Raw genomic sequence first — 22391 nt, 5'->3', positions numbered from 1 at the left:
CAACTGACAAGAAACCTCTCAGAGAGAAAAGTTCATTGAGTCTAAAATCCATGTAGGCCTTATTGGCTGGAGGAAAATAGGCCATAGAATGCTTTGTTCTGCTTTGCAGGTGATAAGCAGGTAACCCACCCCACCTAGAAGACAAGAAAGAGTGCAAGAGCTGTGTAGACAGAGCAGGAGTACCAGCTCTTTTGTTGTTTTCTTTCTGCTAACTTTTGTACTTTGCATTCTCCCTACATTCATCGCTCCCTGGTATTGAATTATTTAATAAGTGTGCTGTTTTGTATATTTTGCATTACTTAGCATCTTCCTGGATACACAACAGAATCACTATGAGGAATGTCCTCTTTGAGAATTACTTTTAAAATTTATCAAATGCAATAAGCAAACACCAGGAAACATACTTACTGTAAATGAACTGTGTAGATTTGTTTTGTGCCTGTTTTATTTACTTAATTGTATTGTTTAAGCATTAAAAATAATGGAAACAATTACAATAAGCTGATATAGAAATAATCAAGGTAAGAAAAGCATATCCTTAAGGTGTTTTTTAATAGTATGGGGTTAAATTGCAGGCCTAGAGATATTCTTATTATGGCTTTATCGTTTCTTTGCACACTAAAGCAGACGGTCCAGATCTGGAGGGCTCTAAAATACATTTAAGACATGTGTTTGCCTAACACCTTCCAGTATAAACTTTAGCAGCTGCTGCCTGACAGTGGCTTGTCACAACAATAACATCCTATTTAAAATCTTTTTTTTTTAACTATTCCAATAGTAAATTACACTACTAGACACACAATTTCCTCAATTGCCTTAATATCAACTACATTATGTTAAGAAATCAAGATGTTTCAACTTTGCAAGATATCATAAAACAGGAAGGCCATAGAAATCTGTGTGCTTTTGGTCCACTGTAAATTGCTTGCAAATATATTTTGTAATATATACCACCATATAATGCAACTTCCTTTTAAACTGAAGATGAAATCAGCACATTGCGTGCATACTAAAGCCGTTATCATAAGACAAATTGCAAGAGCTTGTAAGTATAATATACTGCTTTTACCCATCCATCCATCTATTTTCCAACCCGCTGAATCCAAACACAGGGTCACTGGGGTCTGCTGGAGCCAATCCCGGGCAGGGTGATACCCACCGCAGCTGCTTTTACCAAATATAACAAATAATTTCTTTCAGAATTAAAAAGTTCAGAATTAGATGTCACAATTACTGCTTATTTACCATTAAACAATGTTTATACCTGATTTACATTAAAAAATAATAAACACATAGTTTCTGTTATGATTCCTACCGACTAAAAGAAACTCAAAAAATGAAAGTCAGACCTGTACTTCTGTCCAGGTCTGAGCACAAAGTGCATTGCTCACCACCTTCAAGCAGCGAAGCCCCAAGCCCAAGCTGCAGGCCTGCACAGACCCAGTTGAGGAAAAGGCTTTAAAATCAAAATATCCAAAAAGGAAAAGAGGGAAACACTGCCAAAAAAAAAAAAAACTATACCCCATGATAACAAAACAAACTTAATGCTTCATTTTGTTTAGAAATTCAAAAATACTACATAGTAGAACACACACTGGAGCTTAGAAAAAGAAAACAAAAAGGTTGGTGGCAAAATCCAGTTCCTTTAAACAAAAGCCAAAAGTAGATAAATCAGGAAATATGATAACAAAGTACAAAATTGAAAGCCTACTGTAAGAACAGAAGACAAATGCAAAGCCGAATCCACCATTACATGTGTTGTTGGCTCTTAAATGTTACTGATGTGGTTCCCCAGCTGCAGCATCAAGTTGGTTCAACGAAAAAGGACACAAGGTACATTATTTAAAGAACTATTAAACATGCTAAAATCATAGCACAATAATACTAAATAAATGAACAATACAATATTTAAAACATAATTCATGGCTAAATCTGTAATAAAGAAGTGATAAAAAGAAAAGACATCCAAGCCAGTCACAAATGCCTGGCCAAACCCTAACAATTTCTGCTTATGTCACATACAGAAAGATGTGCACATAGTAAATATGAACTACAGTATGGTTCAATCAAAAATAAGCTGTTTTGTCTAATGGACATGTACTCTTCAATAATAAAACTGAACATTGTAATTTGAGATTCTTTAGCTGTGTATACAGGGAACTGCAATGAGTATAAAACATGAAATGTAGCATGCATATAGGGGTAGTATGATAATCAGTGCTGGAATGGTTAACAGCACCAGCCAGTATTCATGAACAGGTGATTCTCATAGTTAAAAACATTTATATAAAATACTAGAAGTAATAATATGTTATACAGTCATGACATAATTGGATTAGACCTTTTACTGTCTGGCAGTGAGACAGTTTTGGGATAAGCATTACTGTGATATTAGTGCCTGTGCAGTGGTTGATGTTTTCCCACTTACATCCAGAATCTTGGGTCTGAATTGCGCACCAGTTGCAGTTTGCATATTTTTCCAGTGTCTGTGTGGGTTTTCCTCCAACGTCTCTAAAAATGTGCAGGTTAGGTTAATTGGTACTGTGGCGAGTGGCTGGGTTTGGTACCCAGCCGGGACGCCCAGGAAGACCGGAGGAGGGCTTACGCCTCCTCCAGACCATGAGGAGGAGACCGTCCTGGTGACTTTGGGGACCACGGGAACAGAGCTTAGAAGCTCAACCCTATAAGGGCCCGTGGTCACCGCTAGGGGGTGCCCCAATGCCTATGGAGACCTGGCCCTCAGCACTTCCGCCACTCCCAGAAGTGCTGGGGGGAAGAAGACCAGGGACACCCGGAGTTCTTCCTGGTGTGCAGCTGGTACTTCCACCACACTGGGGAGTGCGCACCTGGAGCACATCTGGGTGTGTATAAAAAGGGCCGCCACCCTCCATTTGTTGGTTGGGGTCAGGTGGAAGAGGACAGAGCTCGGAGGAGAGGAGTGGAGGTGGACCAGAAGAGAGAAGAGGCATTGTGAGGCCTGGACTTGGGGTTGATTGGTGCTGCGGCACTGGGTTGTGTGTGTCACTGTCTTGTAAATACTGTAAATAAACGTGTTGTGGTGCATATAACGATGTCTACCTGTCTGTGTCCGGGCTGTTCCCCACAGTACCTATAAATTGACTCAAGTATGGGTGTAGGTATGCTTTTGCAGTGTAGACTGGCATGTAATCTAGGCTTGTTTCATACATTGATCCTAAATTTTCTGGAATAGGCTTTGTACCCTGCCAAACCTGGGTTAGATTAAGTAGGTTTGAGAATATGTGTATCTATTACAAAGGTAACAATAACACATGGGCTGAGTGAACATGATAGTTTCTCTTGACAACTTGTGCAACATTTCTCCAATACTAGCATCATATCTAGCATGTGTCTTTCTCCCATCCAACTTGGGCTTTATCCACATTATTAGTCCAACAACAATGATGCCATCTACACTTTACAATTCCAAGTCTAATAGGAAAAACAATTGTTATTAAACACGGCCAGTGAGCAAAAGTGTATACACTGGCTATATACTTTATAAAAACATAAGGGAAAAGTATAAGATGAGTGAGAAGATTTAAGTGTGCAAAATAATTTCTAGCACCAAACACTGTGAGCCCTCATTGTGGCATACCTAATGCTTCAAGGGTGCCCTCTACTGCTTCAGTATGAATATGGATATTTGTATGTCTGTTCTATATTTTAAACTGAAAGACAAGACGGCAATATTTTATATATAAGACTCATTACTCTAATTATATATATATATATATATATGTGTGTACTGTGTGTGTGTGAAATGTTTATTGTAGCAATCACAAATTAAAATATATAAAAATATGCATGTGATCAAGTTAATTTTGTGTTAGTCACAGGAAAAATAAGGAAATGTCAAGAAGCAAATAAATATGTATTACATTTTTTTTTCTCTACTTGTTACTATCATGATAGTATTAAAATATTTCTAAGCATATATTATTAGTTGTGAAGGACATTACACTCAGGCCTTGGTGGGAATGCAGGGTATATAGTCTTCTTGTTTCCAAGACTTCAGTAGGATATCATGTTTCTTTTCAGCTGTGATACTGAAGATTTCCTTATAGTCAACATGTGTTCAGCTTTTATACCCATTAATCATGTAATTATTTAACAATTCCTAAATCTAGAAAATGTAAAATTTTTTAAAAAGTAGAACCATTTCATTCATGATTTAGTTGGCTTAAATAACTGCTAATGCTCCTGTTAAAAAGGATCACCTATGGTTACACTTATGTCATAAATAGAGAAGAAGCTCCAGTATTATACTAACTGTACAAGACATACATTTCCCAGATTGTTGATTTGTTTTAAACTAAAATCAAAGAATTTACACATGATGTAATTTACAGTATTTTACATTGTGTCCCTTATTATTCCATAAATATAAGCAACAATTTCTAAACTTTTTTTCTCTTGGCAAGGGTAATCTTTTTGAGTGATAAAAGAGTAAAGATGTTGAAAATATCCAATCCACACAATCTGACATACAGCTAAAAGCAATGTTAAATATTTAGATACACTTGAAGTGACGCTTCATAATGGGTTTGCCATGGAAAATGTGATCACTGAACATGATCGAAGTTTACAACAACACCCTTAACAATTTGTTTCCAGACTCAGAGCATTTAACTTATAATGCTTATAATGCTCACACAGACACTTTCCTTGGAAAGTTGTGCAGTATACAAGCAAATATGTGTCCTAAGGCTGACAAGCTTTTCTCCAAAATAAAGAACATTATCAGCAATAATCCCAGTAGAAGATTGAAATCAATGTATAGAGGCTTTCTCAAATAGAGACTTTGTAAAATATAGTCTACTGATATTTTTATTTTCTTTTTTGCTTCTTTGTGTACACATTCATTTAAGTTAGAGTCTATTATGTGATTAGTGTTAATAAATATAAATATAACAATATTCCCTTCCAACTAACTGATTAAGTTAATGCCAACAGTAATTGAATAAGTGAGATGTCTGCTTCAAAAACACATAAATACAGATTTTATCAACCATTCTTTTACTTCATTGTTAAATGCGAGCAAGAAAATAAGTCAAGAAGAAACAAACTTAAGTCATAAATAAGTTTTGTTATCAGAAAAAAAATTAATATACTGTAAAATGTCAAGAAAAAGTACAAAGGAGTGCAAAGACAGTAATCTGATCTTGAGTCTGTACAATTCCCATTATTGCATAGTGGCTAAAGGACTAAATAATAATAATCACTACCTTGTCATGCATGCACTGACTGAAAATAAATAAGTAAATAAATAAATAAACTTCCAAAACTCCAAAGCTAGAAATGGGTGCACTAGAGCTTTGCTCAGGATGAGAAATCCATTCTCTCCCATTGAACCTTCACCCAAAACTTCTAATAGCCACTAATGTTGGTACCCAGCTAACAAATGACCCACTCCCATCCCTAAACACAGTATATTTTCATTAGTTGTTGTTCCTGCACTTATTTCATTTAGTTGCGTAAATGTCTGTTACATTTTGATTACTTGTTCCAATTCTGGGTAATAGGGGACTACAATGTATCCTAGAAGCACTGGGTACAAAAATACACAAACCAAGTTTAGAGCTGCCTGTAAACAGCTTTGGGCTATGAAAGAAAAGCAGAGATCTTACAAGGTGAGATGAACCTTGTGAATATGAGAACTTACAGTGGATTCAGAAAGTATTCAGACCCATTCATTTTCTGCAAACTTTATTGTGCTGTCATTTTAAATAGACTTTAAACTTACCAAGGTTGTGCATCAGTCTAAACTTAATAACCTATATTGACAAAGGGAAAACATGTCTTCAGAAAGGTTTGCAATTTATTAAGTATCAATATCTAAAATCTCTCATTCACATTAATATTCAGATTCTTTGCTGTGGCAGTCCAGATTGTGGTCAGGTGCTTCCTGTTTGCTTTAATTGTTCTTAAGCTGTGTCTAAAACTTGACTGGAGTCCACCTGTGCCCTATTGAACTGATTGGGCATCATTTAGAACTGTGTATACAAGGTCCCACAATTCACACTGCATGTCAGGATTAACACCAAGTCATGATGTCCAAGAAACTCTCTTTAGACATGTGTGATAAAATTGTGGTGAGGCATAGATCAGGATGAGGGTATAAAACTATTTCTAAAGTTTTGAGTGATCCCAGTAGCCTAGTGGTGTCAATGATTATGAAGTTGCTAGAATTTTGGAATCACCGGGTCACTTCCTAGAGTTTGTAGTCTAGCCAAATTGATTAACTGAACAAGAAGGACCTTGGTTTAGTAGGTGACCAAAAACCAATGGTCACTCTAACATCTTCAGAAATCCATCAGGTGCTCTCATCTCATCAGTGAAAGGATGACCATCTCAGCAGCATTTATGATAGAGTGGTGACTTCTGCTTGGAGTTTGCTAAACAGCCATTAAAGGACCTTGAGAGCACCTTAAGAGGCCCCAAGTTTTTTGAGATGTGTTGCTGCCATCAAATTCAAAATGTCCTTATTTTTTTCTTAAAGTGGTACGTTTTTCAATTTAAACATTTGATGTTTTATATGTTCTATTTTGAATAAAATATGGGTTTATGAGATTTGCAAACAATGATACAATAGAAAACAAACACCGATTTTTGTCTCCTCTTTGCGGGATCAGCTGCTAGCCTGCTGCTGGTTGCCGCACCACATGATCTGCATCTCATGCAGGGCTTCAAACATTTAAATGACTGCACCGCGGCTGTCTTAGTATCTTATTGTCTTGTCCCTCTTCCCCCAGAAAGTTTCTGCTCTGGTTGCTGGTCCCGAGCCGCTGCGACCCCTTTGAGGAGGAGGATTGTGTGCTCTTTTGAACAAGAGGCGGAACTGTGGCATCCAGTTTGACAGTGTGCCCGGTTTGCTCCTGGAAGAGACCTGTGTTTGTTCTCCCTGTATTCCAATAAAGCTTCTGTCTCTTGAAAACCCTCAATGAACCTGTGCAACTTTGTGACCCAAGCGTGACAAGATATATATAAACTTTTCTGGACACTTACAGTGCTTTACATAGACAATAGTGAGCCATCACCAATGAGCAGCAGCTGGATGAAATGCCATTATGCTCACCACACAGTAACTATTAGGTGGTGAAGGGGTGCAAGAGATAGCCGACAGAGATGGGAATGATTAGGCAGCAAGAATGGACAAGGCCATGGTGGGGAATTTATCCTACTCTTTTCAAAAGATACTCAGGGATATTTTATGACCACAGAGAGTCAGGAACTCACTTTTATATCTCATCCAAAGGACAGAACCATTTTTACTGTAGAGTTTCCCAGTCTCTGCACTGGGGCTTTGGGATGCACACACAGACCACAGGATAAGCACTCCCTGCTGGCCTCAGCAACTCCCTTACCTACCTACTACAGTCCTTATGGTGAATCATGGTAGTGGCATCATCATGCTATGGAGGTGCTTCTCCATGGCAGGAACAAGGAGCTGATCAGAACTGAGGAAATGATGATTGCAGACAAATACAGAGAGGTTCTTGAAAGAATCCTGCTCCAGAGTGAATCTATACACAGACTGGAACAATGGTTCACATTTCAGTATGACAACACCAAGACAATGCTGGAGTGGCTTTGGGTCTTAAGTGGCCTAGGCAAAGCCCCAAATAGAATACCTGTGGAGAGACCTGAAGATGATAGTTTATTGACACTTTACATCCAGTCCAACAGAGCTTGAGAGGATCTGCCAGGAAGAATAGGATAAAGTGCTCAAATCCAGGTGCACAAAGCTTACACTTAGCCAAGAAGACACAAATCTGTAATTCTAAAAAGGGGTTTCTACAAAGTACTGAATTAAGGGTGTAAATACTTATATAAACGGGAGATTTAAGTTATTGATTTTTAATACATTTTTCAAACCTTTCTAACTGTGGGTTGTTGAGTGTTAATTGATGGGCAACACTGGCAAATTTATCCATTTAAAAGTTAAATCTACAACACAATGAAGTGTGCAGAGTTAAGGAGTCTGAATACTTCCTGAATTCACTGATTACACTTCGTGCAACCAGGCCTAGACCATGGTGCTGCAAATGATTTTGAATGTTGCATTTCAAGTTACAAATAGGCTACCAATTTCCTCAGGTACATCATGTGAAAACAGAAAACAAAAGCCACAGGATGTGCACATTTGCTTGGTCTAGCATGGTGAACGACCACGAAGTGTGTATAAATACCTTTATGTCAGGAGATAGAATTCTGTCAAGTCCAAGATTGCTTCCTTCATTTTGCCCAATGATATACGTAGGTGCTAGCTCTTTATGACTGTAGTTAAAAATGTTTTGGAAATGGATGGATGGACAAAAAGTAAATTGCAGCCACAGCTTGATATTAAATGTTTCCACAGTGCAAGAAGGTTCCAGGTACAGGGTCTGTCACATTAGAGCCCTAAGGCATTTCATAGACAATACTTTTTCAAATACCTTCAAAAACGATCCATTGTTTCTGTGACAAGAAGTTTAGTTTCATAGTGAAGACATTACACAGTACTAAAATGACTTTCTCATTTGCTTATTTTGGATTTGGACAGATCCTACTCTTTGGACGACTGACCATGTTCAACAGTGGCTGGAATGGGCAGTAAAGGAATACGTCCTCTTGGATGTAGACATCTCCCTGTTTCAGAACATTGATGGGAAAGAACTCTGCAAAATGAGCAAAGAGGACTTCCAGAGACTAACGCCCGGTTACAATGCAGACATCCTCTTGTCACACCTTCACTACCTCAGAGAAAGTATGTATTATTCATGGACAATCCTCAGCTTCTAGCACTGCGCCTCAGGTTGTTGTTTCTGTGACTGTAAATTGTCCTAATTACATTGTACCTCTAATGCCATGTTGAATTTAAAGTCTTATGTGCCACCTAATTGTAGAAATGTTTAAATCTTTGCTAAATATTTATTTCTCTATTTGCTTGTTTGAACAGCACTTGAATGTCTAAGGTATGTCATTTTTAGCTTAATCCACTGCATTATTTTATGGTATTGCATCAATATAGTTTGTTGTGATAAAAAAACTTTTTCATCCAGTGAGGCATGCAAATGCAGTTAGATGGTAAAGAAAAGCTAGAAAAGTAAAAAAAAAACAGCTTCCCCCAAGAAAGATTTGCCTAATTAAATGTGCTTTGCTTCAGTGGGCTAAAAGCAGCTTTAAACAGTAGTGTTCTGTGCTGCTGTCTTGGTATGCTTATTACTAACATTCTGAGGGCCTCTGTAGTGCAGAGGCATACTGTACTGGTTATGGACCGTGAAGCAGTCTAAATAGTAAGGGAACATGAAAAGCAGACTAATGAACAGGGCAGGGCCTTGTTTCCACATTTAGACATTTTGTTAATGCATCATTAAAAGTAAAAAAAATCAATAGGTTACTTATTATGTCCTAGTGTCATAGAACGGACTGGCCATAAATATGTTGTTATATCATGATAAGATTTAGCTTCTAACACTGAGTGTTCATAACGATAAAATTACTTTTGATATGCTTATGCTTGTTGTAGTCACTAACCACATTTGTAGTTTGTAATATTTTGTAATACTTGTGCAAGGGCTGACTAGTGTGCACATCGCAAACAAACTGGTTTGAAATGAGTTGACAGAATTCAGGTTACATTTTTTAAATATATCTGTATATTAAAATGGATCCCAGAAAAGGCAAGATTCAAGTACAATTACTATAATGAATTTTCCTTGCTTCACATAATATAATATTTGGGATTATAAGAGAGGAGGTAGCAATCTGTGAATGGAGTGCAAAATGGGCAGTTATTGGGTATATGGCTAGAAAAAAAAAGTAGGTTAAAAATTGTACATTTTCTTGTGCTAGTGAAGAAGCAGCAACAGTGTATTGCAGATTTTATGATCCTTGATTGAAGTACTTGTCCTGCTGTGGAAGATATGAGAAAAACAAGCTTCCCAATGGGAAATTCGTGGGTGAACTCGAAGATAACTTTGTTTCCTCAGGGAACTGTAACCTATATGAGCAACACTAGGTACAAAACATGTAAGTTTCAATGGATAAATTTACCACTTTTTTTCCAATCAATCTAAACTCAATAACCTATAATGAGAACGTGAAAGCATGTTTTTAGTTTTAGACTGTTTGCTGTGGGACTCCAAATTGTGGTCAGGTGCTTCCCGTTTGCTTTAATCGTCCTTGAGATGTACCTAAAACTTGATTAGAGTCCACCTGAGGCAAACTAAATTGATTGGATATTGTTTAGAAAGGCACACACCTGTATATAAGGTTCCACAATTCACACTGCATGTCAGGACAAAAACAAGTTATGAAGTCCAAGGAACTCCCACTAGACTGCTGCAATCAAATTGCGGTGAAGCATGGATCAGGCCTGGGGTGTAAAAGCATTTCTAAAGCTTTCAATGGTCAAAGGAGAACAGTGGCCTCTATAATTTTGAAATGGGAGAATTTTGGAACCATCGGTTCCTAGGGTTTGTAGTCCAGCCAACCTGAGTAACAGGACAATAAGGGCCTTATTCATGCCATTGACCAAGAAACCAATGGTTACTCTCTAAAAGCTTCAGAAATTCAACAGGTTACCGATCTCATTAGAGGAAGAATGACAGTGAAAGTCAGTGATCAGCGAAAGGATGACCCTCTCAGAAGCATTTATGATAGAGTGGCTAATTTCCACTTGGAGTTTCCTAAACAGCAATTAAACGACTGTGAGCACCCTAGAGTTAGTAGTACTCTAAAACTGAGTAACTGGGCAAGAAGGGTCTTGGTAAGGGAGGTGACCAAAAAATGAATGGCCACTCTAACAGACCTTCAGAAGTCCTCCGCTGAGATGAGAGAACCTGTCGGAAGATGATCATCTCAGCAGCACTCTGTCAATCTGGTGTGTATGGTAGAGTGGCTGACTCCCATTTGGAATTTGCCAAACAGCAAGTAGCCTCCTTAGTATTAGACCCAAGCATCACTTGGGCTGCAAAATCTGTGCTAAAAGCAACTGTATAGACGTGTTTCATTTAAATGTTAGACTCACGGATTACTCATGCTGTAAAGTGCCAACAGCGTTAGTGCCGAGTCTTGCACAGGCAACAGTGCAGACACATCTTCGCCTTGCTCATAATGGTGTCTTGTAAGAAATGTTTTTCAGCCGTCTAGTTGTTGCATGCTTCTTGATAGTGATACAAGCAGAAATTGAAATGGACAGTGAAATCGAAAGTGATTCTGATGAATCTAAAAGTAATGTTCGTGTCAATCACGCTTGTCCAGTGTGCTGTTCAAAAGCTGATCAGTCTGGAAAGAAAATCCTCAAGGAATCATGCTACTGTCATCTCAACGGTGACTTTGAATTGGGTATTTCACTGTGCTTCAAGATATACCACACAAATAACACATTTTGACAGTATATACAGTATTAGCATTACTTTTATTATTATTTATTATTTTTATTTGTATCATTACTATACTTTCTACCCTTCTGACTTTGTGCTTTTAGTGTTTTGCATGTTTTACAGTAGAAAGATCAGATTTAATAAATATGTAAGTTTTCAAGCCAAAAAATGTAACACTTTTTACATGTTTTTTTGAGAAGAGATGTAACACTAAGTTAATGGACTCTGAGAGCATGAGGAAAAAATCATTGCTGATTTTATGATCCTTTACTGAAGGACTTGTCCTGCTATGGAGGATATGGAGAAAATCATGCCCCCAATGGGAAATTTGTTGGGGAATTTGAATAGAACTTTGTTTCCACTAAATTCACCGCCTTCTCAACTTATTTTATTATACAAAATGAAACAAGTCAACAGGTAACTGCATTTTTGATAACATTGAAGTTGAAGAAAAGCAATACTTTGTGTTTCCCTTATTTTATTTTTAACCAAAAAAACCTCTACCCTTTGTACAAACCAATCAATAAATCAATTTTGCACTCACATTTGTCAGAAAAACTTAATTGGAAATGTATATCAACCAAACAAATTGGAATGTGTGACAACAGAAAAGGTAACCTGAAGGACACCAAAAATTGCTCCTAACCAGAACCTAAGTGAAACTGGTCTGACAGGAACGGCATTGAAAACTGCACTTACGTGAGAAAGGAGCATTCAAATTGTTGGAGCCTAGGGAGTGTGGAATTTTTTAAATTATGTAGAAGTGAATTGCAAAAATGCACAAAACACTTTAACTCCTTTGAAAAAAATAAAAAGCATGCAGCCTGTAGTGAAGTCCAGACATAGATAAATAATTACAAGATGTGTGGAATTACTACAGATGTGTAATTGCAGGCTGCATACACTTATTACCACTCTTCCGATGCAAATGTACATTGCTTTGATTTTATCGCAACATTTTTTCTTTTACTGCAACATTATTTTCTTTTGTTTAAATGTTTAAAGACTTTTTCTAAATCCGTCAAATACTGACAGTCCACGTTACAATTTATTTTTGGCTCAAATTTACATTTACTCATTTATCCAAAGTGACAAAGAGTTCAATATAATTGAGTAAACATCTGTCTGGTGACTATTTTGACACAAGTGTTATAGGACAAGTTTACAGAATTGACCATTACAAGTAAAGAGCTCTAAACCAACAGCAATTTGAGACTAGTTATTCGTTCTTTAGTTACAAGAATCTTTCAAAACCATGCATAGCAAGAAAGTCTTCAAATGTTTCTTAAACACGGTTCAGATGGAGATGGGCAGCTTCTTCCGTAAGCTAAAGGAACTACCCATTGTAACAATGTGCATGGCTACTTATTGAAATGTTGTTCTGGAAAGCTCACTACAGAATCGATCCACATATCAGCTATTATCAAATGGACCAAAAAGGCTAAGTTCACCCACACTGCAAGCAGTGACCTGTAGACAAACCAGATTAAGAGCTGGGGTAGTGTGGGATTGGCTGGATAGATATAACAAGTTAGAAAATGTACACATGGCATAACGTTCACGTGCATTTGAGAGCTGTACCACAAATGACTGAATTCAGTAGGTGGGTTCCATTTCAGGGTGGCGGGGGCCAAAGGTTGTCTCATCAGGATTGTGCAAAAGGCTAAATAGCAAAAGTGCTAACACTATTAACCTCTTTTTAAGCCTTGCGAAATGGCAACTAATGCAGTCACCGAGAGGGCTCCCAACCCTATAAGTTATAGTGAAACTGCCCCACCTGCACTGCCTGTAGATAGGCCATGGGCAAGGAATACTCCCAGTACTTAAAAAGTCAGGTTTAAAATTTTTTTCATTAGTGGGTTTTGCTGACTATCAACCATACATTCAGTTCTGCTATTTTTTTTGCTTGTTTTATTACAGTCCATCATAAATCTATTTTTTATTTTTTAAGCTATTCTATATGTAGCACCATACAAGGAATACAGTACAATACAATATAGAGAAAGGTGGGGAGCACGCCGCACCCACCACATGACAAACCACCCGGATTGAGATCCAAGTGCAGCTGTGCAACAGGTGACACCTCAATAAAATATAATGGGACCAGTAACAGCGATAACGTGCAGTGAATACACTTGACTTGAGCATTCATAGTTTTCATCCTCTTTCTCTGTATGTTTAGCATTCGTTTGCTCAGAGGTTGATGCACTTGCTGCTTCCTGAGCAGCTCTTCTTTTCTCCATCCTAGTAGCCCGCTTCTTCTCTTCTTTCCTTGGTATCTTTTCACGTTAAAACTGATTAAATCAGTGTTTGTGTTGTAGTTACTTAGTAAGTTTTCTTTAATCTTTCACTTAAACTGGCACTTAAGTCTTCAATCTGTCTCAAGAATGATTTAAGATATGAAGAGGTAGAGGAAGTGATGGTGAATGTGGTAGGGAATGAGAACGGCGCCCATGCACGTGCACCGCACGGCCGCCCTGCTGGCCGCTGCAGAGAGTTGATTCTACAATAAAATAAAAGAATAAGAGGAATAACCTTGGAGGTCAGTCATCACCCCGAAAGTGGATAGTAGACATATGTGGTAGTATATGTGTACGAACTTTCAAGTCAATAGTTCAAACAGTTTGTGAGCAACAAATGATTTAAAATCCAGGACAGACAAACAGACAACCATGGTAGCGCATTATATAAGAAGATAAAATTCAATATTATTCAAAAATATACATGATTAAAAAAAAATTACAGGCCACATCAGTACAATTAATAAAGAAGAGAAAAGCTTTGAGCCTTGCACATTTCAGACTGGCTTTTCTTTTCATAACCTGGTCATTGAAGTTTCTTGTCATTACTTTGACCTGTATGTTTACATCTTGTCAGAACAATTTAAATATGACATCCATACTGTGGGGTATAAAGGTAATGCAGTACAAAGCAATATTTTACTTTAATCTACTTACATTTCCTGCGGTAGGCTGAAGCCCTGCCCGGGGTTTGTTCCTGCCTTGCACCCTGTGCTGGCTGGGATTGACTCCAGCAGACTCCCGTGACCCAGTATAGGATATAGCGGGTTGGAAAATGACTAACTCACTGTCTTACATTTCCCCCGTGATGAATAAGTGCAACTTGTTAATTCTCAACTCGAGTAGAATTTTGTTACGTAGGTTTTACACATCATTCTAAACAAATAATATCCAAAAACCGTACTGAATGGTAGGCATTCCATGTCACATTTTGTACACTCAGATGTACAGATTTTTGCTGCACATGTGCACCATTTTCATACAGACGTGAAGCCCATTGAATTTAACAGTCCTGTCAAATCTGTACTGGAGATGTGTGTTATAACTTCACGTAAATTTTTTTTTTACTTGGGATTGTGTTAAGGTTGGCTTCATCTTTATTAAGAAATGCTTTCAAGTTTTTGAGTGGTTAAGTCAGTTTTTTTAAGATTTAATGTTTATTAAGAATACTTTTTGTGATGTAAAGGCCTCTATTTGCTGATTCATATGTTTGAAATGGCACAGTGCTAATGTAAGCCCCGTAGTTTATGTGTTTAAGTGCTTGATTCAAGTTCACTGTTTCTGGTAATTTTAAAATACTGTGCGTCATCTTTGTACTTTCTGATACATATTTAAATTGGCCCGCCACCATTCTCAGGATTAAGTGGATTTACAAAATGTATGAATTGGTATGTTAACTTACATACGCTTAGAAAGTAACATAAAAGTAAAGTAATTAGTAATGTATTACTGTTTTTCAGTTAAGTAATACTGTAAGTACCTTATTCCTGGCGCTTGCCCGGGGTTTGTTTCCTGCCTTGTGCCCTGTGTTAACTGGGATTAGCTCCAGCAGACCCCCGTGACCCTGTAGTTAGGATATAGCAGTTGGATAATGGATGGATGGATATAGTCTTTGAGTAGCTGGTGAGATGAGCACCGACAGACCTTCATTAGCAAAATGAGGGTCAGTTCAAGAGAATCATAGCAACTACTTTAGAGTTGCTTACATGGAAAACGCAGAAGGTTGACATCAGAGAATCCCAGAAGTCTGGTAGATCAATATGAGGCAAGCAGTGATAATAGATAATCTGTGGTATTGAAATTAACAGATTTGTTAGTAGGAGAGATTGTATAATATGCCACTTGAGAAATTGTGTGTTGCGACATGCTTGGACTGTGTCAGTACTGTAGTATTACTAAGCTGAGTAGAAATACCACTGAAAAGAGATTTGTAGTAAACCAGTCAAGAAATTCTAAAGGTGTGACAAAGTATTTCTATCTTAGATGAGAATAGGAAGCATCATACTCTAGCAAACATTCTTTAGTTGGTGGATTTGTCATCCAGACTGTAATTCTGGTCGAATTTTCAAAGCTAAGCGTTCTATGAAGCATAATTCCAATGCAGTGAATAATAGAAAATAACTAAATAAGAGGCAGAATGGCAGAGTTTAGCTAGAGATTCAATATGATGGATTTCAATTTTATTTCTATTTAGGTATAGTAAGATTTGTTTTTGCTCCTTAATAATAACAAGAACTTTATTAAAAACATAATCATAAAGTCTTGCTCATTTTAGAAACCTGACCAAAATGATTTAATTCCTTTACCTATTCAGCCCACCATGGGTCTCATTGGTATGGACAGAAACATTACTGACATTATAGTTCTACACATTTAAAAACCAAGCACACTTCAATAAGTAGTTCCCTTTTGTATTTAGCATGAAGTCACACTTGTTTTTAAACCAAAGTGTTTAAAAGTTTTTTAGAAGGAGCAGAATGTTCCTGCTTGTCATATGACTCTAAACTGGTTACCTGATATACGTATATGATATTTAAGAAAGAAAGACAAAGAAATGATGGAATAAAAATATCTTTATTATCATGATTGGAAGGTAAATATAACATAGAACCTCCATTAAATGCATTGTAGTCTGCACCAATTTAAGATACAGTATTTGAATCTAGAATCCATCCATCCATCCTCTTCCGCTTATCCGAGATTGAGTCGCGGGAGCAGCAGCTTGAGCAGAGATACCCTGTGTAATTTAAATAACAATGATCATTATTTCTACTTCTAATCTCTAAAGTTTGCATCAGGCAATATAAAATATTGAATGCAAATATAATAAATTATCTATGCTTAAGATGGAGTTATTATGTTTTTTTGATTTTGGAACTTAAATAATACAAAAACATCTGAACAAAATATTTCTGTATGTTTTGAAGCCAATGATACTAATTCATAATTTTACATGAAGGGAACAATTGATAGAAAATTACAGAGTTAAAAAGCAAATACTTTTGTTGACAGCAAACAAGAACTGATAATAAATTAACACTTTTTATAGCATAGTTTTAAATAATGACACGTTTCATGCGCATGCTTTCATGTTCTTAAATATTTGGTAGATATTTTGTCCTTTGTCCAGTTTGGTGTGGCTACCTAATAATGGAGAAGGCATCTGCTCAGTGCTGCACTTAATTCTAAGAACTTCTCTGTGGTGTCGCCTCCTACTGACTGCAGTGGGTACCGCAGCAAAACTGAAAATAAATTTGGGCGCTTTTTTTTTAAAAACCTTTTACATTTAGAAGCTTAGTATTGATTGATTAAAACTGATAATTTTCTTAAAGGTAATGGATTGTAGCCATGTCCATATATAACAGGTTTTGAGGTCTGCATATATAGTGTACAGTATATGTAATGAAAATATCTGTAAATGTATATATGTGCTTTATAATATTAATTTTTGTATCGTATTATTTTAAGATATTGAACAATGCTGATTTTAATTTTAACAGACTATCACAAAATTTTATGTTAAAATTCTAAACTTTGGTTTGCTTGATTTAGAGAAATAATTTCCAGTAACTTCCAGTTTCAAAAGAATCTTTTGTTTCTCAGCTCCACTCCCTCACTTGACTTCAGATGATGTTGACAAAGCCTTACAAAACTCTCCTCGGCTAATGCATGCCCGTAACACAGGTAAGATGTCTGTACTTACATCATAAAGCAAGGTTCACAATGAAATAAATGTAACTGAGCTTGCTGTTCTGGGTATACTCTGATTTTTTGCAGTATTGTGTTATTATGAAGGTGTTCATACTCCTGTAAAACCAAATTTTTTTTTCACTGTAATGAAATATACATGCATAAAATTACTTAATTGTACTAAAAAAGGCCAGGCACCTCATACAGACCTGCCGAAGAGGTTGTGCAGCCATCACAGAACACCAACAAAGATCAATAAGTTTGCTCCAACCAAATTGAGAGAACAGCCCTGCTATTAGTATTTCACTAGTTATCAAACGTGAAAAGACAAAATGAGATTTACCAAATTATGGTGCTGTTAAAGAGAACTTTTAGCTAAACAGCATCTACAAATTAGGGTTCATGATGCTAAATTAATCATAAAATCTATTGCCTGCTTAATTATAAAACCACAGCAAGAAAAAAATAGAAGATTACATAAAGTTGGAAAGTTCTGTAACATGACATTTATACATTCATCCAGCATTAGGGCCGATTTATACTTCACGCTCAGAACACGTACGCGCCGGCATCATGGCTGCCACGCGTTCCCAGCGTTCATTTGACGCGTCCTCTGAGCAGGTCTTCAGAAATTAATGCGACGCGTGCGCGAGTTGCAGTACCAGCAAAAAGTCAGGGCGCAGTGTGCTAAAAGTCGGAACGTGATGTCAGAGTCTCTGTTTACTATCTACATGTGACAGCAAGCCTCTATGGAGATCCTTCGGGGATCGATGTGCGCGCTTTGCTGTTTGATGAATGGTTCAAAGTGGTGAAGCAAAATGCCGACATACAGATGCATTCGTGGTGCTTTTATATTCAAGCATTGCATATTCCTGATCGTAATGACACGATACATTTTAAAAGTCTCACATACCATCTTTTGTGCCATCTATTTTTTATTTTTTTTTACTTTACCTGCTGTCAGGTCCAAGAAGCTCATAGCGATTAAAAACTGGGATGACGTTTCTGATGGTCTGCTTTAATAATAAAGTAAACTACGAGGTTAAAGTGGACATTTCGAGATTAAAGCCGAAATTTCCACTTTAATCACAAAATACACATTTTCACTGTGTCTTTTATTTTTTTCTCAGTAACTCAAATACAGCGCTATACATTATGTTGCCGATGTGAAGTTGCAAAGATGGTATGTGAGACTTTTAAAAAGTATCGTGTCATTATGATCGGGAATATGCGACGCTTGAATATAAAAGCACCACAAATGCATCTGTATGTCGGCATTTTGCTTCACCACATCGAAGCATTCATCCCGTAGGATCTGCATAGAGGCTTTCTGTCACATGTAGATAGTTCCCAAACGTAATGACACGATACATTTTAAAAGTCTCACATACCATCTTTTGTGCCGTCTGTTTTATTGTTTAATTTTTGCAACTTAACAGCAGCAACATAATGAACAGAGTTATATTTGAGCCACTGAGAAAAAAATAAAGGCAAAGGATGAAAACGTGTAATTTGTTATTAAAGTTTCAATTTCGGCTTTAATCTCGAAATGTCCACATTAATCTTGTAGTTTACTTTATCATTAAAGCAGACCGTCGTAAACGCGTCATCCCAGTTTTTAATCGCTACGAGCTTCTTGGACCTGACAGCAGCGGAAAGCAGCAATAGATCGACACACAGAACAAATTAAATGTGTGATATTCCAACTCTCTGCACATTTAGAATCTTTAGATTTGTATTTGATATCACTTTCATGATGAAATGCATTAAAGTGTGTATGTTACATTTTACATATAATTTTGTTTAAATAATGAATACTGTTAATTACACACATGGGGGTGTCACGGTGGTTGAGCGATAGCACTGCTGTCTTGCAGAGAGTTATGTTGCTGATATTTCCTGCTTGTATTCCACACTGTGCTCAGGTTTCCTTCCAAAGATATGCAGATTTGGGGATTTGGTGCCGCTAAAATGACGCTAGTATATGTGTGTGCTTGTATTCACCTTGCGATGAGCTGAGGCCTCGTCAAGGGATTGTTTCTCACTCATGCCCAATGCTTCCTGGAATGGACACATCCCTGGATTGATGGATTTAATCAATAAACATCCTTTTCAGAGATATTGCGGTAAGGTGTCATCAGAATTTAATAGGTGTCCTAGGCAATTCACAACACAGAGAAGCCGAACATGTTCTCACCGTGATAATATCTCGCACTGCCACCTGGTGGATTCCTCCAGATTTACGTAAAAGCACGCGCAAGTATGAACACTACAACGCTTGCGTAGCAGGAGCGTCCGCTGCAGCATGCGTCGCGTCGTGTGAAGTATAACTCCGGCCTTAGACACACACACTTAAATTTAACATTGTGTGCCTAGAGCATCAGCATGTAATGGATACGTTTTTCCTACATTGCCTTTCTGTCATCAATTGATAAAAATTTAGAGAAAAAGAAAATATAATATTGGAGAATCACATTTTTATTATAATCTTCTTGTATAATACGCTACCATGGCTGTTTGTTTGTCTGTCCAGGATTTTAAATCACCTGTAGCTCAGAAACGGTTTCACCTATTGACTTGAAATTTGGCACACTTATACTACATGACATCTACTATCTGCTTTTGGGGTGATGACTATTATTACTTTTTTTATTTTAATTTTATTTTATTGTAGAATCAACTCTCAGCAGATTGCAGTAGGGAGGCCGCGCGGTGCCTGCGTATAGGCGTCATTCCCATTCCCTACCACCCTCGCTAATCATTCCTGAGGCAGATTGAAGACTTAAGTGCCAGCTTAAGTGAAAATTTAAAGAAAATGTACTAAGTAAATGCAACACAAAAACTTACTTAATCAGTTTTAACGCGAAAAGATGCCGACGAAAGAAGAAAAGCAGCAGGCCGCTAGGGTGGAGAGAAGAAGAGCTGCTCAGGAAGCAGCAAGCGCATCAACCTCTGAGCAAATGAATGCTAAACACAGACAGAGAAAGAGTATGAAAACTAGGAATGCTCAAGTCAAGTCTATTCACTGCACGTTATTGTGCAGTACGCCGTTACTGGTGTTTTATATTGTGGCAGTAGGGGGCGCTAGTGCTCCCTTGAACCCTCAGGTATGACTCCAAACACCAGGTAAAAGTCCAAGACTTTTTATTATGGTTCACAGTGCACCAAGCACCTTCCACACTACTCATAAACAATGCTCCTAACTATAATAAACACAATAACCACTCCTCCTCGCCCAGACACTTTGCTCCTCTCCCACCCAGCACAGCTCATTGTCTGGAGCGAGGCACCACCCTTTTATAGTCCCTGACCCGGAGGTGTTTCTGTCCCAACAGTCCACAGTTCCTTATTCCTTCCGGGTCAGGGCAATTAGTCCTTTACTAAGGAGCACGACATTTCTTCCTGTCACGTGACCATGACGTACTCCCGGGTCATATGGCATCACAGAGCCTATAAGCCCCCCACAGCGACTCCTGGTGGTCCCCAAGGTATCCAGCAGGGCTATGTATAAACACTACAAAGTCCATAAGGCCCTGCTGGACCTCGAGGCACGATCCTGCTGTCGGGAGAGCTCCTCCTGTCGGCCTGGGGGTGCGGACCGGCATGGGAAGCCGGCAGTCCTCCACAATATTCATAATTTTATATACATTCTATATGAGTTTTTTTTTATTATTATTCATTTTATTACAATCCATACAAATCAATCAAGTTTTTACAAAAACACAAATTGAGTTAGGGACAAATCGATCCCCACCCCTGAGAGAGAGAGAGCAAGGCAAACGGCGTGAAATTTAAGGCTTGTAAACATACCTAAATTAATAAATTATCTGTGCTTTATGAGCTTATTTTAAAATATTACTGATTAAATCCTGCCATGTTTTGAAAAAAGTCTGTACGGATCCTCTGAGTATTTGATTTTTTCCAATTTCAAATAGTATAACACATCAGTTTCCCACTGACTTAAAAGAGGAGAGTTTGGGTTCTTCCAGTTTATCAGAATAAGTCTGCGTGCCAAAAGTGTAGTGAATGCAATCACAATTTGTTTGTCCTTCTCCACTTTAAACCCATCTGGAAGAACCCCAAACACAGCTGTTAATGGGTTAGGAGGGATTGTGAGTCCAAGGCTGTCTGAAGGTAATTAAAAATTTTGTCCAGAATAATGTTAATTTGGTGCAGGCCCAGAACATGTGACCCAGTGAGGCTGGGACTTGGTTGCAACGTTAGCAGGTTGGATCATGCCCTGGAAACATTTTGGAGAGTTTTAGTCGAGACAGATGTGCTCGATATATAATTTTGAGTTGTATAATTGTATGCTTTGTGCATATGGAGCTCGAGTGAATTCTCTGCATTGCTACTTTCCACTCCTTTTCTGATATATTAATTGAGAGGTCATTTTCCCAGTGTCCTCTTGGATCTTTGAAGGGAAGGGATTGTAAAATGATTTTATATATTGCAGAGATGGTGTCTGAGTCCTTGAGATTGAGCAATATTTTTTCCAGCATGGATGATGGTGCAAGATGAGGAAAATCTGGAAGGTTCTGTTTAACAAAGTTCCTGATTTGAAGATAGTGAAAGAAATGTGTAGCTGGAATGTTAAATTTGGAATGTAATTGTTCATAGGATGCAAAGACGTTGTCTATATAAAGATCTCTAAGCAAGTTAATTCCAAATTTTTCCAGATATTAAAAACTGCATATGTTTGTGAAGGTTGAAAGAGGTGGTTCTCTTGCAGAGGTGCCACAGATAGAAGCTTCTCCGTCTTAAAATGCTTTCTACATTGGTTCCAGATTCTAAGTGAGTGGAGCACAATTGGGTTATTAGTGTATTGCCAATAACGTGTGTTTATTGGAGCAGAGCAGGAATACAAAGAAGTACTGCAGGATTTTACTTCTATTGCGGTCCAAGCCTGTGTATGTTCTTCTATTTGTGTCCAGGTTCTTATCGCCTGTATATTTACTGCCCAGTAATAAAACTGGAAGTTAGGTAGAGCCATGCCGCCTTCTGCCTTTTGTCT

At 37.6% G+C, this 22391-nt stretch overlaps 1 protein-coding gene across 4 annotated transcripts in view; it reads left to right on the top strand.

The window, feature by feature from the left end:
- The window catches only part of erg (ETS transcription factor ERG), a 289025-nt gene that overhangs the window by 251898 nt on the left and 14736 nt on the right, over nt 1–22391 (top strand). For all 4 annotated transcript variants that reach the window (XM_039744465.1, XM_039744467.1, XM_039744468.1 and 1 more), the window contains 2 exons: nt 8564–8767; nt 17291–17371. In XM_039744465.1, coding sequence (XP_039600399.1) covers nt 8564–8767; nt 17291–17371 — 285 coding nt within the window. The remainder of the gene's footprint in view (nt 1–8563; nt 8768–17290; nt 17372–22391) is intronic.

The sequence above is a fragment of the Polypterus senegalus genome, chromosome 2, assembly GCF_016835505.1.
Source record: "Polypterus senegalus isolate Bchr_013 chromosome 2, ASM1683550v1, whole genome shotgun sequence".
NCBI lineage: Eukaryota > Metazoa > Chordata > Cladistia > Polypteriformes > Polypteridae > Polypterus > Polypterus senegalus.
The sequence above is the reverse complement of the archived record's forward strand: the minus strand, read 5'-3'. Positions and strand labels throughout refer to the sequence as shown.